Source organism: Metarhizium album (assembly GCF_000804445.1).
Source record: "Metarhizium album ARSEF 1941 chromosome Unknown scaffold_16, whole genome shotgun sequence".
NCBI classification, from domain to species: Eukaryota; Fungi; Ascomycota; class Sordariomycetes; order Hypocreales; family Clavicipitaceae; genus Metarhizium; species Metarhizium album.
The window spans coordinates 136,112-147,963 of record NW_024467590.1 but is presented as its reverse complement, the minus strand read 5'-3'; the positions used below and the strand labels follow the sequence as shown (position 1 = coordinate 147,963).

Below are 11,852 nucleotides of genomic sequence, written 5' to 3'. Positions count from 1 at the left end.
CAGTGTCGACTCGACGGCCTGGCATCCGAGTGCTGGGTGGGGGGCTTGGGTGGGGCTCCTGGCGCCCAAGGGACCTCTGTCTGGACGGTTGTTCGCTAAACTACTCGCGGTGTCGACGCCCACTGTAGCCACGGCCCACGGCAAAAGACCAAGGCGCCACCGTCGGTCTTGTCTCTGCGCCATGTCACTTTAACAGAGCGGGAAGCCGCAACGGGACCCAAGGTCGAGGTTTGGGTCGATTCGGAACAGTCTTGAACCCTCTCGGGCATCATTTCAGCGGTTGCAGATCGAGCACGGAGTGCGGTGTGAGGCTTGCAGGACCATGACATTCCTTCTCCACACACCTTGGACCGGTCCTCCAACACGCTGCAGCAAAATGTGTCAAACATGGAGATGCAGCTTCGACCCCCAACTCCCTTCCCAGGTTGGGGGACACTCTCACTGTCAATACACTTCAGACCCTGTATTTTGCTGTCCACACGTGACTACTCGCTTACTCCAACACTGGAAGTGTCTCTGAGAGTTGGGGTCGAGCAATGAAGAACTGTCGGAGCCGTGCCTCTACATATCATAACCCTGCCTGCCCTGGCTCGAAATGCCATCATGTTGGCATCAAGCATTTCTTACCCCAATCGACCGCGTCATTCCGACCAAGGCTCGGATGACGATGCCGGTTAGATGGCCAGATCTCCTCCTGCTCAAGTCAAACCAGTTTCTCACGGCCAACAGAGCTTGTCCATGCCCGTGACTCGAGACGTCGTGCGCGGCACCGTCCCCGTCGAGTCATTGACTGGCGAGGCGAAATATGTCACTTTCTCGACCTGTCGTCTGAGTCTACCGACGAGGATGTTCTACACGCGTTGGAAACGGTGTCTGACCGACTCCAGGAAGCTGCGTCTTCAACTTCCGAGCAAGCATCCCGAAAACCACCCAGGTTTCAAGTCGTCAATCGCATTGAATGCAGGAATCTGGTGGGAAGCAACGCCATGTATCTCGAGACCCCCCGACTTGTTGAGAGCGGACCCCACGGCGCACACTTGACGGGCTCGAATGAGATTCGCAATCTCAAGGCCTACCTTAAGCAGAACAAGGAGGTCGTTTCTTTGGTACATCGGCATTTCGAATGCTGCGGCAAGCTCTCGCTGGAACGCATTCATCGCCACCAGAGGAGGGCCGTCGCCATAGAGCCTTCCACCCTTCTCACGCGGGAATACATGGAAATCATCTCGGATGGTTTGAGAAATGCCCTGACCCAGCTCTCTCAGGTTGCTCTTCAGGGGGTTCTTCACCCAAAATTCGAGGCCGACGGCGACGAAGATGAAGAAATGATCCCACACCCTTATCTGTGGTGGTACCACCGACGTCAAGAGATAGAGACCGCGCGCCGCCGGCTCGGTCATACGGCTCGGCAGATGATTGAGCTCTGCCATGACTACTTTCAAAATCGTCTCCAAGATGTTTGGAGCACAGTAGACGGCTTGCTATCGCGGGGCAGCATCACTGCAGAATATATTGAATATCTCTTTGTAAGCCGTCAATAGGACACAGGCTCCCAGTCATGAATTGACCGACGCTTCAGCTTCCTGGGGAGATTGTCGTATCCAAACTGAAGGGAAGTAGGGTGGCTCAATGGGAGTCTTTCTGTACTAGCGACTGGCTGATGAAAAATTCCGCCAACGAACGGTCCGAGTCTCTGGGATTGATCGATGTTACCTACTGGACGTTCAATGGCAACTTTGAAAAGAATCGCACATCTCTCTCCATCGGACCCGTGCCCTCATTGGACCAAACCTTCGACATCACACAACTGCTTGTTCATCCAGTGAGGTTTGCGCCTGAACAAATAAGGGAGACCCTTCGGCAGCGAGGCAACATGTTTTGGATGTGCCGGCGGCGGAACTACGTTTCGTACACCCGAGTTTTCGACGATGTGACTCAGAACGCCGTAAGTAGGACAAAAGTCTGGCTGGTTGCCCAGGTCGTGGTGTGACACACAATGCAGGATCTTTCGCGTTTCATGATTGATATTGCCATGTACAGGGAGCTGCACAAGTCGATCTCAGATGCCGAGGGCCTGCATCGGGACGACCTGGGACCCGACGTCATGTCTCAAGACAACCCGGATCTCGGGGACAGCTTCTACATGTGCCTGCCGACCAACATTGTGGGATTTCACATGGGGGAAAAGAAATGGCGTGAAGTCCCCTCGAGTCCCGTACCTCAGATGAAGCTACTTACTGATTTTGTTCTCAGATGACCTCGAAGTTGATCATTTTGAAGATGTACATTGGAATGAGCAGATATTTGACTTCTTGGTCCTTCCTACGCATACCAAAGAGCTTATACTGGCCCTGGTAACAAACAAAATCAATAGGGACGAGCACACCGACGTCATTCGCGGCAAGGGCAATGGCCTATTCATCCTGCTGCATGGGTAAAGCAAAGCCGCCCATCAGACATGCCAATTCCTCGTGGCCAAAAGCTGACATGTGTCCAAAAAGGGCCCCGGGTACCGGCAAGACTCTCACGGCCGAGAGGTCCATCTCATCCATCATCTTCATGAGCAACTCCAGAAGCAGGGCTAACTCGGCATTAGCGTGGCGGAGATTGCACGGAAGCCCCTCTACCGGATTACCTGCGGCGATATCGGGACCAAAGCTGAAGAAGTAGAAAAGGTATTCCATACCTGGGTGCGCATATGGCTACTTTCTGGCCCTTTGCTCATGACTGCAGTATCTGGAATCCGCTCTTTACATTGGACAGAGCTGGGATTGCGGTAAGTCGCCCATTCCCACCGCAATACCAGACAAGTGACCTACTCACCCGTGCGACACAAAACCGGTTTCTACAGTGGTCTTGCTTGACGAGGCCGATGTGTTCCTGGAGCAGCGTTCATCTGCTAGTCTGGAGAGAAATGCACTGGTTTCAGGTAAACCAAGTCTCACCGGCTTACAGCCCACTGTAGTCAGTCGCTGATGCGCAACCTCTGCAGTCTTTCTTCGGGTTTTGGAATACTTCGAAGGTAACTCGAGGGAAAATGCAAAAAGAACCCAGCTTGTGCGGCGCGCTGTCGCTGAAACATGCAATAGGCATTCTGATTCTGACAACCAACCGCGTTGGGACCTTTGACGAAGCCTTCAAATCCCGCATACATCTCTCTCTCAGGTATCAGAACCTCGACCAGCGACAGCGGCAGCTGATCTGGGCAAACTTCATCAATCGCCTCGAGTCACTTGGGAAGACAGAAGGCCGCAGTCTTATCGACGCCGAGGGGGTCCGAAGGCACATTGATCTCCTGGCACAAACCCCGTTTAATGGGAGAGAAATCCGCAACGCCATTTCTACCGCACGGCAGTTGGCGTTATTTAGGCGTCAAACCTTGACGTATGAGCATTTGGAAGCAGTGTTGAGGGAGGTCAGGGAATTCGGCGAGTACACCAAGGAGATCAACAGAGGCTTCACGGACGAAGAACTGGCAAGAGACACAAGATTGAGATGATTTCCTTTTTTTTTATTTTTTTTTTTTTATACAATAGTTGCTATCCACAAATTTGACGAATCTCGCTTACATAGTCGGGGAAACTCGTGCTAACACTTCGGAAAGGAATGCCGGCAAAGTCAAGTGAGCCATGATCTTCTCAAAGTCTGTGCCACACGGCACATCGGGAACACTAACACACACGGGAAGTGGCCTCTGGCTACGTCAGGCTTTGTGAAGCAGTTTGTTCGCTGATACTCGAGCGGACATAACCCCTCGTAATTGACGTCTCTCCAGCTTCGTACAACTTGTCGTGCGTGGCCCACTCCTCTAGGAAAGCCTTCAAGCATGCAGCCGCAGTGACAGCTGCATAACGTTGCCATTTCTTGTTCTTGTGACTGTCGGAGTAGTCACATATTCCCTTGATTATCAGACAGGGGAACGTGTCCCAAACGCCGGCGCCCTCCATCTCGAATGCGATGATGCCTTCGCTTTTTGCGATCTTGTCACGATCCTCCGCAGACTTCATCACTCTATCACCAGAGGCAAACAGGCCAAAGTGTACAAGAGACTGTGCGACTTCTTGGCCTCTTGTGACCCGTTGGGAGTTTATTGCTGCATGCCGCTGTCGAACAATCAGCCTGCCAGGGTCACACTTGAGAGTCTCGCAGGTTGAGATCCGGGCAAGCTCACACGCCCTGCTGACATCACCACCGATATCCACGCAGCCGGGGCAAGCCAGTGGCTTTCGGTGTTTGTGGCGATACGTTGGCTCAAAAAGTTGATCTTCGGCAATCCCTGGATACGTTGCCCAGCTCCCGAGTCTGTCTTGGAGGACGCTGATGTGATGTCGTGTCCTGTCCTTGAGTCTCTTGTGGCCCCTCAGGCCCTTGACCTTGGATAGAAGGCTCCTGATTTCCGCTGTCGGCTTGCTGGTAGTATCAAAGGGACCGCTCTTCCTTCTGAATCCATCGGCATATTGCCTCCCAAAATCGTATTGGATGATGCCTTCACTTATAACAACATCCCCAAGGAGAATCTCTGCACCATTCACCAACGGAACGCCGCCGCAAATGCCTACCAGCAAGGCCAGCCTGATCTCTGGGAAAGTAGCTCGGCAATTTGCCGCCACTGTGGCAGCATTGCTTTTCCCCATGCTTGGCATATGGACAAGAACCACGCAGTGACGGCCAATCAGTCCGATTGAATACGCGTTCGTGTCGCCCTCAAGCTTGCCGTAACTACTCGCATCGCAATAATTGTCAAAGACTGCCTCGACAGCATCGGCTTCTAATGTCAAGGCGCAGATGATGGCAGTCTCGATGTCTCGTCGACTCTCCGGTGGAAACTTTGGCAGAGGGTTTGCAAAGAAGGTATAGTCACGGTCTCTGACCATGAAATCCATGGCTGTTCTCGAAGAATAGGTCTCCTTGGCTGCTTTGCCTACAACCCCTCCGGTCCTAGAACTCGGATGTAAGCATTTCATGTAGGGACCAAGGAGTTGGCCTTCTCACGTTCTGGTAGTCTTCTCATCATCACAATGCGCTGTGCTCTTTGGTCTCATGCTGACATTATCTAAATCGTTCATTTCGTGAGCTGTACAAGTGGAATTACAAACGGGAATGGATTCGCAAAGTGTATACTGGTCACTCGAAGGCAGTTGCCGATGGAATGCTGGGGGTGGCTTGACCTGCTCAACGGAAATGATAGTTGTCGTATTTGACCTTAACACGAACGGTCGACATCCAAGAAGCATCACTCGCAAGTTAATCTTTCGTTCTCTTTGGCCAAAGCCGTCGCAAAGGGCCTGGAATTGGGTTGCCCATCGTGCCTCACTTGCAGAAGAGTGGTGAATGGCGCCACAGTCGACTATTATGGACAAATTGGAGAGGAACGAACAGACATGTTTCAGGATAACGAACCAATCTTGCCAACCTGTAGCCGCAGAGAATTGGGAGACAATGCCCACGAGAAAAGGAGCCGGGTCTCGTAAAGAAACATGCTGGAGAATTTGAATGGCAAGTTGCCGCAAGAGATTGGGTTCGTCCAACTCGATGAAACTGCTCAGGATGTAGGCTACGGGGCATTGCCGCTCCAAATGCTTGGTGATCTCGATGCTGAAGCGCTCCAAGCGATCAATTGACTGGGAATTGCCCTGAAGAAGTATCAGCGATGGACCTTCAGCCGACACCCAACGACCCAGCTGCGGATCCCTCCAGATGTCCCCGGTATATTTCCTCGCCCTCGTCCGGGTTGCCTGGAGTGCCACGCATCTGTCTCTTTGCACCGGAGGATCCAAAAAGGGCGAAAAGCGTTGCGCTAGGATAGGACTTGCCCACATGATGGGCCAAACGGGAATGAAAACAGCTTGCTGGCGTCTCTGGCTTTCATTGAGATATGCTGCCTAAGTCTCAACTTCCGTTTGCTGGGCTAGGAAATATGACAGATACCCACATGATAACCATTCGGACAGTTCCTCAGTATCATTGCTGCGAGAGCTAGAAACGACCAGATGGCTCATATTGACAGCCACAGCCCAATCGATCAGCGCCGGCCGGTTGCGAATGAGAGCCGACTCCTCTGAATTGTGGTGACACGGATCTCCTTAACTAACTGGCAAGACCTGCAACAGGTGCGCTATGGGTTGTCCCAAACTGAACTGAGCGACATGGAATTTCTCGGACCCCGAATTTCGGCAGTGGGCCCCGTGGAGCCAGGTCTCGTTGGCTCAATTTGAGAGGGTTCGGTTCGGTTCGGTTGTCGAGCAATAATATCAAGGGCATGCCGGGTTGTGGCCAGCCTTTTCAAAGTTGGGCAAAGTTCGACCGGAAGTGGTTTGCTGGACCCAGACCGACCGCCGCCCAATGTCTGATGTTGTACAAGAATCCACCGTCCTCGGGTCCCAAGGGGTACGTGCCAGGTATTCCGTACGCTAAAAACGCCACTTGGGCCGTGCCGTGCCGGCTCTCGGCCGAATGTTGGCCAGGCTGACGCTGGTGTTTGCCTACCTACCGCATATTACATGCAGTGCTTGAAGCAACACAAGCCATGTATGTTCATGTTGGATGTTGGCGTAACCGAAACGAATGCGGCCGCACGTCTGCAAAAAACGCAAACGCCGATTTAGCTGACTGCCATGTCCGGATTTCCTCCAGTTGGGTGTCATCCATATCTACGTCATGGAATGATAATCGACCCACGCAACGCAACCCTACGTAGCAGGGTTCAAGCAGCACAATTGAGAAATGAGCTCTGGAGATGCCATGTCAGCATCCGTTGGAGTCCCAAGGTGTCTGGATGTGTTCCAGTTGGCTGGCTCGCGAGATATTTGTCACCACTTACGGTATAGTTTGATTGACAGACAATATGTATTTGGAATGGTGCCATTGCCACCCACAGTCATGCCGGCAGATATCAAACGCTGTGACTGGCCACTTGTGCAACAATACGGAGGACGTTGAATGGCCTTGCTGGCCAAGTGGCTCGTTGGGAGTCGTGGAGGAGTCGTGGAGGAGTCGTGGAGTCTAGAGGGGTCGGGACGAGTCGGGGATGGGAAAGTCGCGGAGTCGTGGTGGCCGGCAAGTGCGAGAGAGCGGAGCCGACAAACCAGGCCAGGGGAAACCAAGTCGGACAAGCCTCCAAGCCTCGAAGCCTCCAAGCGTTCTCGATCCCCACAGTCCGTCTGCTCAGTGGGGGTTGGGGTTCTACCGAAGGTGCAGCTGCCAGTCAATCTCCTGTACTACGTGAGGTAAGAATCCCCTTCCCACAGCGGTAGCGGTCGACGGGGCTCCCAACTTGCCGCCGCCGCCCCTGCTTACGCCTTGTCAGCACCCTCATGCTTCACCGCGAGTACTTCCCCTTCCTGCCGACCCCGGAGTCGGAGCCACGGGGTCCAGTCGACCAGCCCATGCTGGGGGCGCCCGCCCCCGAGGGCTGGTGGGACGACAGCTCCCGACTCCTCTTCGGCGCGGCAGAGCACATCGCCGCCATTCTACACGAGGCCTCCGAGTGTGGCGTGCATCTCATGACGCCCTTTGCCGGGTTCTGCGCATTCTCAGCCGGCTACCTCAACCTCTACGTGGCGAAATACCCCCGAATGAACCTGGGCCGCAGCCCGCGAGCAAGCGACTGTCTCAAAATGTGTCTCGACTACCTGGAAAAGTTTCGACTTGTCTGGAAAATCGCCGACGGATGGGTAAGCCGCCCGCAAGCATGACACGACCGTGGCCACCGTTGCGCTAACATTGAGAGGGCGGCACGCGCAAGATCAAAACGATACACCATGCATCCGTGCTCTACGAGCGAGCAACCGAGGACCGGACACGATACCAGGGGCGCACACGAGCAGACTTTGATACTCTACACCAGTCTGTCCACGAGTTCCGTGTCGTGGATAGATCCGACGCGCATACTCGGGAGATTCGGGGCGCGGAGCGGCCCTCGGCGCAGGCGACTTGGCCGGTTCAAGGGCACGAGCACGAGCACGAGCACGAGCACGAGCTCGACACTAATACCTTGTTGAACCAGCTTTTCGCGGAAGTCAGCAATAACCTCGACGAGCAGGGGGCCTGGTCTCAATGGTGGCCGGCGATTGATCAGGTGGATCTTTAATGAGCTGCGTAATTACATCCGGGGTTTTTTTTTTCGTTGAAGCTTCCAATGAATGAGTGACGACCTTTGATTTTTTTGATTTTTTTTTTAAAAAGGGCTGTAATATCTGGTTTTCTATACATGTCCTATTTTTATTTCCCGGTCTAGAAAAACAGTCAACAGATAATGCACCTCTTCATATGGCTCCCCTCCCGTCACCGCCAACAAATGCATACCTGTCGCGTCAACCATTCGCCGTTTCTCCTTCCAATCACGCCTTTGCAAAGACCTTTCTCGAGTTCATCAGGCGAACAGCAAGCATAAAGAGCATGCCGACAAAAGGCGCCACAACCACGCCAAGAGGACGTTTTTTGAAGCAGCTAAAAAGGCACGTAAATGGCGTCTGGATTCTGTACTAGATCTACTAGAAATTTGGGACGAGAAGGGTGTACATTATAGGCGAAGAGGTTAATAGCGTTATTAGGTTGAAAATTGGCCCGCCTTGGTGTCCGGCCCGCCTTGCTGTCGAGCACCACCTTTGGTGGTGAGGGCTTTTGCTAGCCGAACCACATAAAGTGGGGCGGGCACGATTACTGAGGTACGGAGTACCTGGTAAATTACCTATTGTCGGCTGGGCCAAGCTTTGATGACATTCCGAGTAAGTTACTTCCTCGGCGCTGCTCCACGTGCATGCATGCGTTGGTACGACTATGGCTGTTCTCGACGACACGATCCCTTCATTGCCCTGCTTCCCGATTGCCCGACTTCCTACGGTACTTTTCTGCCCCCTAATCTCCCAATGTCCCGACTGCCAAACGCCTTCGATTTCTCCACCCTTGGCTCGACTCGCCGGTGCATCCGTTCTTCGTTTTCGACCCACGTTGCTTGGCGGCGAACCATTTCGGGGCCAATCTTGGCATCATCCATCACCACTCGAGTGCCAGTGTGCCGCCAAGGCCCAAGACCGCAACTACGTTTCGACTCTCAAACCACCACAGCACACGCCACTGCCATCTTGCCTTTGCCAACCAGCATCACCGTCCAAGGACGAACCGCAGCTGCTACCGGCTGCAGATAGCGGGACTGGCTCTGTTTGGTAACGCTAGATACACACAGTCACGCTTGTCCTCTCCGACCGCCTTGGCCTTTGAGAAGTTGAGATGAACCTTGGCCGACTTGGTTGAATGACTTGACTTTTACAGCATTCATGTTCTGAAGCACGCCGTACAGATCACCGCCGGGCCTTGCTGTAGCACCATCCGACATCCATTTCCTCTTGCCTGGCCGAGGATATCTGCTTGCAACAAACGTTTCGCCAACGTCGCCAGAAACTATGGCGGCGGCGGCCTCATCTTCCTCCTCATCAGCGACGGCCGCCCGTCGGGATGTAGAAGCCCAACAGTCAAACAAGTCACAAAAGAACTCGCATTGGAGTATCTTGACCGACCAAGCTGGTGTTGACGATGCCGTTCTCAACCACAAGTATTCCGGCCACGGCACAAACGAGTCGCCATACCTTGTTGAGTTTTTGCCCGTGGACCCTAGAAATCCAATGACCTTCCCTAGCCTTTTCAAGTGGCAAATCATGATCATTTCAGCTGTATCGACCCTGGCGGTTTCCTTCACTAGCTCTGCATACTCGGGCAGCATTCTCGCAGTCAAGGATGAATTTCACGCATCGATCGAGGTAGTCACTCTGGGGGTGTCCATGTTCGTTCTCGGCTTTGCCATTGGGCCCCTGTTCTGGGCACCATTTTCAGAGCTTTATGGCCGACAGAAGCTCTTTTTCTTGACGTACATGGCCCTGACAGCTTTCAACGCGGCCGGCGCTGGTGCACCAAACATGACAGCGCTCATCGTGTTGCGCTTCATGGCTGGTGCTTGGGGCTCTTCGCCGCTGACCAACTCTGGGGGCGTCATTGCAGATCTGTTTACAGCCACTGAACGAGGAATCGCCACTAGTATCTTTGCCATTGCTCCCTTTCTCGGCCCTGCGCTAGGTATGTCGTTGTCTCTCCATTGCTTGCTACTGCCATGGCCGACCGTGGACATGGCTGCAAGACCCCAGAAACACAGCAAGTGGCAAAGAGTGCTGATGCAGGGATAGGCCCCATTGCTGGTGGATTCCTGGCCGAAGCCCAAGGTTGGAGATGGGTGGAGGGCTTGACAGCTATTTTTACCGGCGCACTCTGGATTATCCAGACGCTTGTTGCTCCCGAGACCTATTCCCCGGTCTTATTGCGCAGGCGGGCCGAAGAATTGTCCAGACGAACCGGCAAAGTGTACATATCCAAAGTCGATGCGGCGATGCCTCGCAAGACTTTGCTGGGTCAAATTAAAGTCAACCTCTCACGACCTTGGGTCCTCTTGTTCAAGGAGCCCATTGTATTTCTCACCAGTATTTACATGGCCATTGTTTACGGTACACTGTACCTTTGCTTTGCGGCCTTCCCAATTGTCTTCCAATCCCCTTACCCCGAAGGTTGGGGGTGGAAAGCTGGTGTTGGAGGACTCTCCTTTGTGGGCATTGCGATAGGCATGATTGCGTCGACAGCCGGTTCGATATTGGATAACAGGCGTTATGCGCGCATAGCGGCGAAATGTGGTGGCACGGCACCGCCCGAAGCGCGACTTCCTCCAGCCGTAGCGGGGGGTGTTCTTCTCCCGGTCGGTCTTTTCTGGTTCGCATGGACGAACGGTACGAATGTTCACTGGGTGGTGCCTATTATTGGATCATCAGTGTTTGCTGCCGGCTTGGTTTTGGTCTTCTTGTCTCTTCTCAACTATCTCATTGACTCATGTAAGTTACCTGGCCCGAGAATAGAACGAATTGTCAGGAAAGGAACCAGGTGCTAACGCATAAACCAGATGTGATATACGCCGCCTCCGTTCTCGCGGCTAGTGCTGTGCTTCGATCTCTTTTCGGGTGCGTATTCCCGCTATTTACGAAGAGTATGTATGAAAATCTCGGCGTTCATTGGGCCAGTTCTATCCCAGCATTTTTGGCGCTTGGCTGTATGCCGTTTCCCTTTTTGTTTTACAGGTATGGCGAGAAGATTCGCCTGAAGTGCAAGTACTCCGCAGAGGCATCGCATATTTTTCAGCAAATACTGGCCAAGCAACAGCCAGCGCTGGAAGACGACGGCGCAACCGAGAGCGACGAAGGGATGAGAGGAAAGCGGAACGAAGGTGTCAAAAGCGCGCCGACAGCAGTACTGCCATAGTTGCCGCCCCTTTATTTCTGAACACGGGCAGGTAGAGCAGTATGCAAGCTCACGCCATTGGAATATGTGCACTTGTTGTGTCACGAGCATGGACCGGCGTTATTGATTCTCTCGTTTGGACATGGCTATGGACGCGCTGATTGGCGGCGCCGAGGGTGATGACTTGTATGTTCATGTTTTTTAGTTTTTTTTTTTTATGGCGATGCCGGCGGATATGTCAGATATTCAACATTCGGCCTTGACGACAGAAGAGAGACACCGAATGCCAAGAGTGTGATGGACCAGAGTTCAGTATGAAAGCGTCGGATACAAAAGAAAGAAGAATTGTCGGTGGTGCATCTAGTAGCATTGCATTTTCAGGCCACGTGAGGGAGAAAGTACATGTTCATTTATCGCAACGGACACGACTGTCTAGCATGCCGCTGATGAGTAAATTACTAGTAGAATAGCATTGGGTAAATGAGACCAATGACATGCTATGACGCCTAGATTTTTCCAGCACTCTGACCACTTGTCCCTGGCGAAGCCCGCGGGCCGCAGCTGACATTGAGTATCACGAG

General features: G+C 53.2%; 4 protein-coding genes across 4 annotated transcripts; 3 read left to right on the top strand and 1 right to left on the bottom strand.

The window, feature by feature from the left end:
• Positions 1-603: 603 nt before the first annotated feature.
• On the top strand, positions 604-3,499 carry MAM_05833 (ATPase, AAA-type, core; the record flags this gene model as incomplete). The annotated part of the gene is made up of 11 exons (XM_040824631.1): positions 604-673; positions 730-1,526; positions 1,580-1,945; positions 2,003-2,210; positions 2,254-2,434; positions 2,502-2,537; positions 2,597-2,675; positions 2,734-2,776; positions 2,852-2,929; positions 2,993-3,022; positions 3,090-3,499. The coding sequence occupies 11 exons, from the start codon at positions 604-606 to the stop codon at positions 3,497-3,499; spliced, it is 2,298 nt and encodes a 765-aa protein (XP_040677313.1).
• Positions 3,500-3,698: 199 nt separating this feature from the next.
• On the bottom strand, positions 3,699-5,819 carry MAM_05832 (Nucleoside phosphorylase domain protein; the record flags this gene model as incomplete). The annotated part of the gene is made up of 2 exons (XM_040824630.1): positions 3,699-4,938; positions 4,993-5,819. The coding sequence occupies 2 exons, from the start codon at positions 5,817-5,819 to the stop codon at positions 3,699-3,701; spliced, it is 2,067 nt and encodes a 688-aa protein (XP_040677312.1).
• Positions 5,820-7,313: 1,494 nt separating this feature from the next.
• MAM_05831 (uncharacterized protein) lies at positions 7,314-8,089 on the top strand (the record flags this gene model as incomplete). Its single annotated transcript, XM_040824629.1, has 2 exons — positions 7,314-7,673; positions 7,730-8,089. 2 exons carry the CDS (start codon positions 7,314-7,316, stop codon positions 8,087-8,089), a joined length of 720 nt encoding a protein of 239 aa, XP_040677311.1.
• A 1,312-nt stretch (positions 8,090-9,401) lies between these two features.
• MAM_05830 (Major facilitator superfamily domain, general substrate transporter) lies at positions 9,402-11,292 on the top strand (the record flags this gene model as incomplete). Its single annotated transcript, XM_040824628.1, has 4 exons — positions 9,402-10,068; positions 10,176-10,868; positions 10,937-10,994; positions 11,112-11,292. 4 exons carry the CDS (start codon positions 9,402-9,404, stop codon positions 11,290-11,292), a joined length of 1,599 nt encoding a protein of 532 aa, XP_040677310.1.
• Positions 11,293-11,852: the final 560 nt, after the last annotated feature.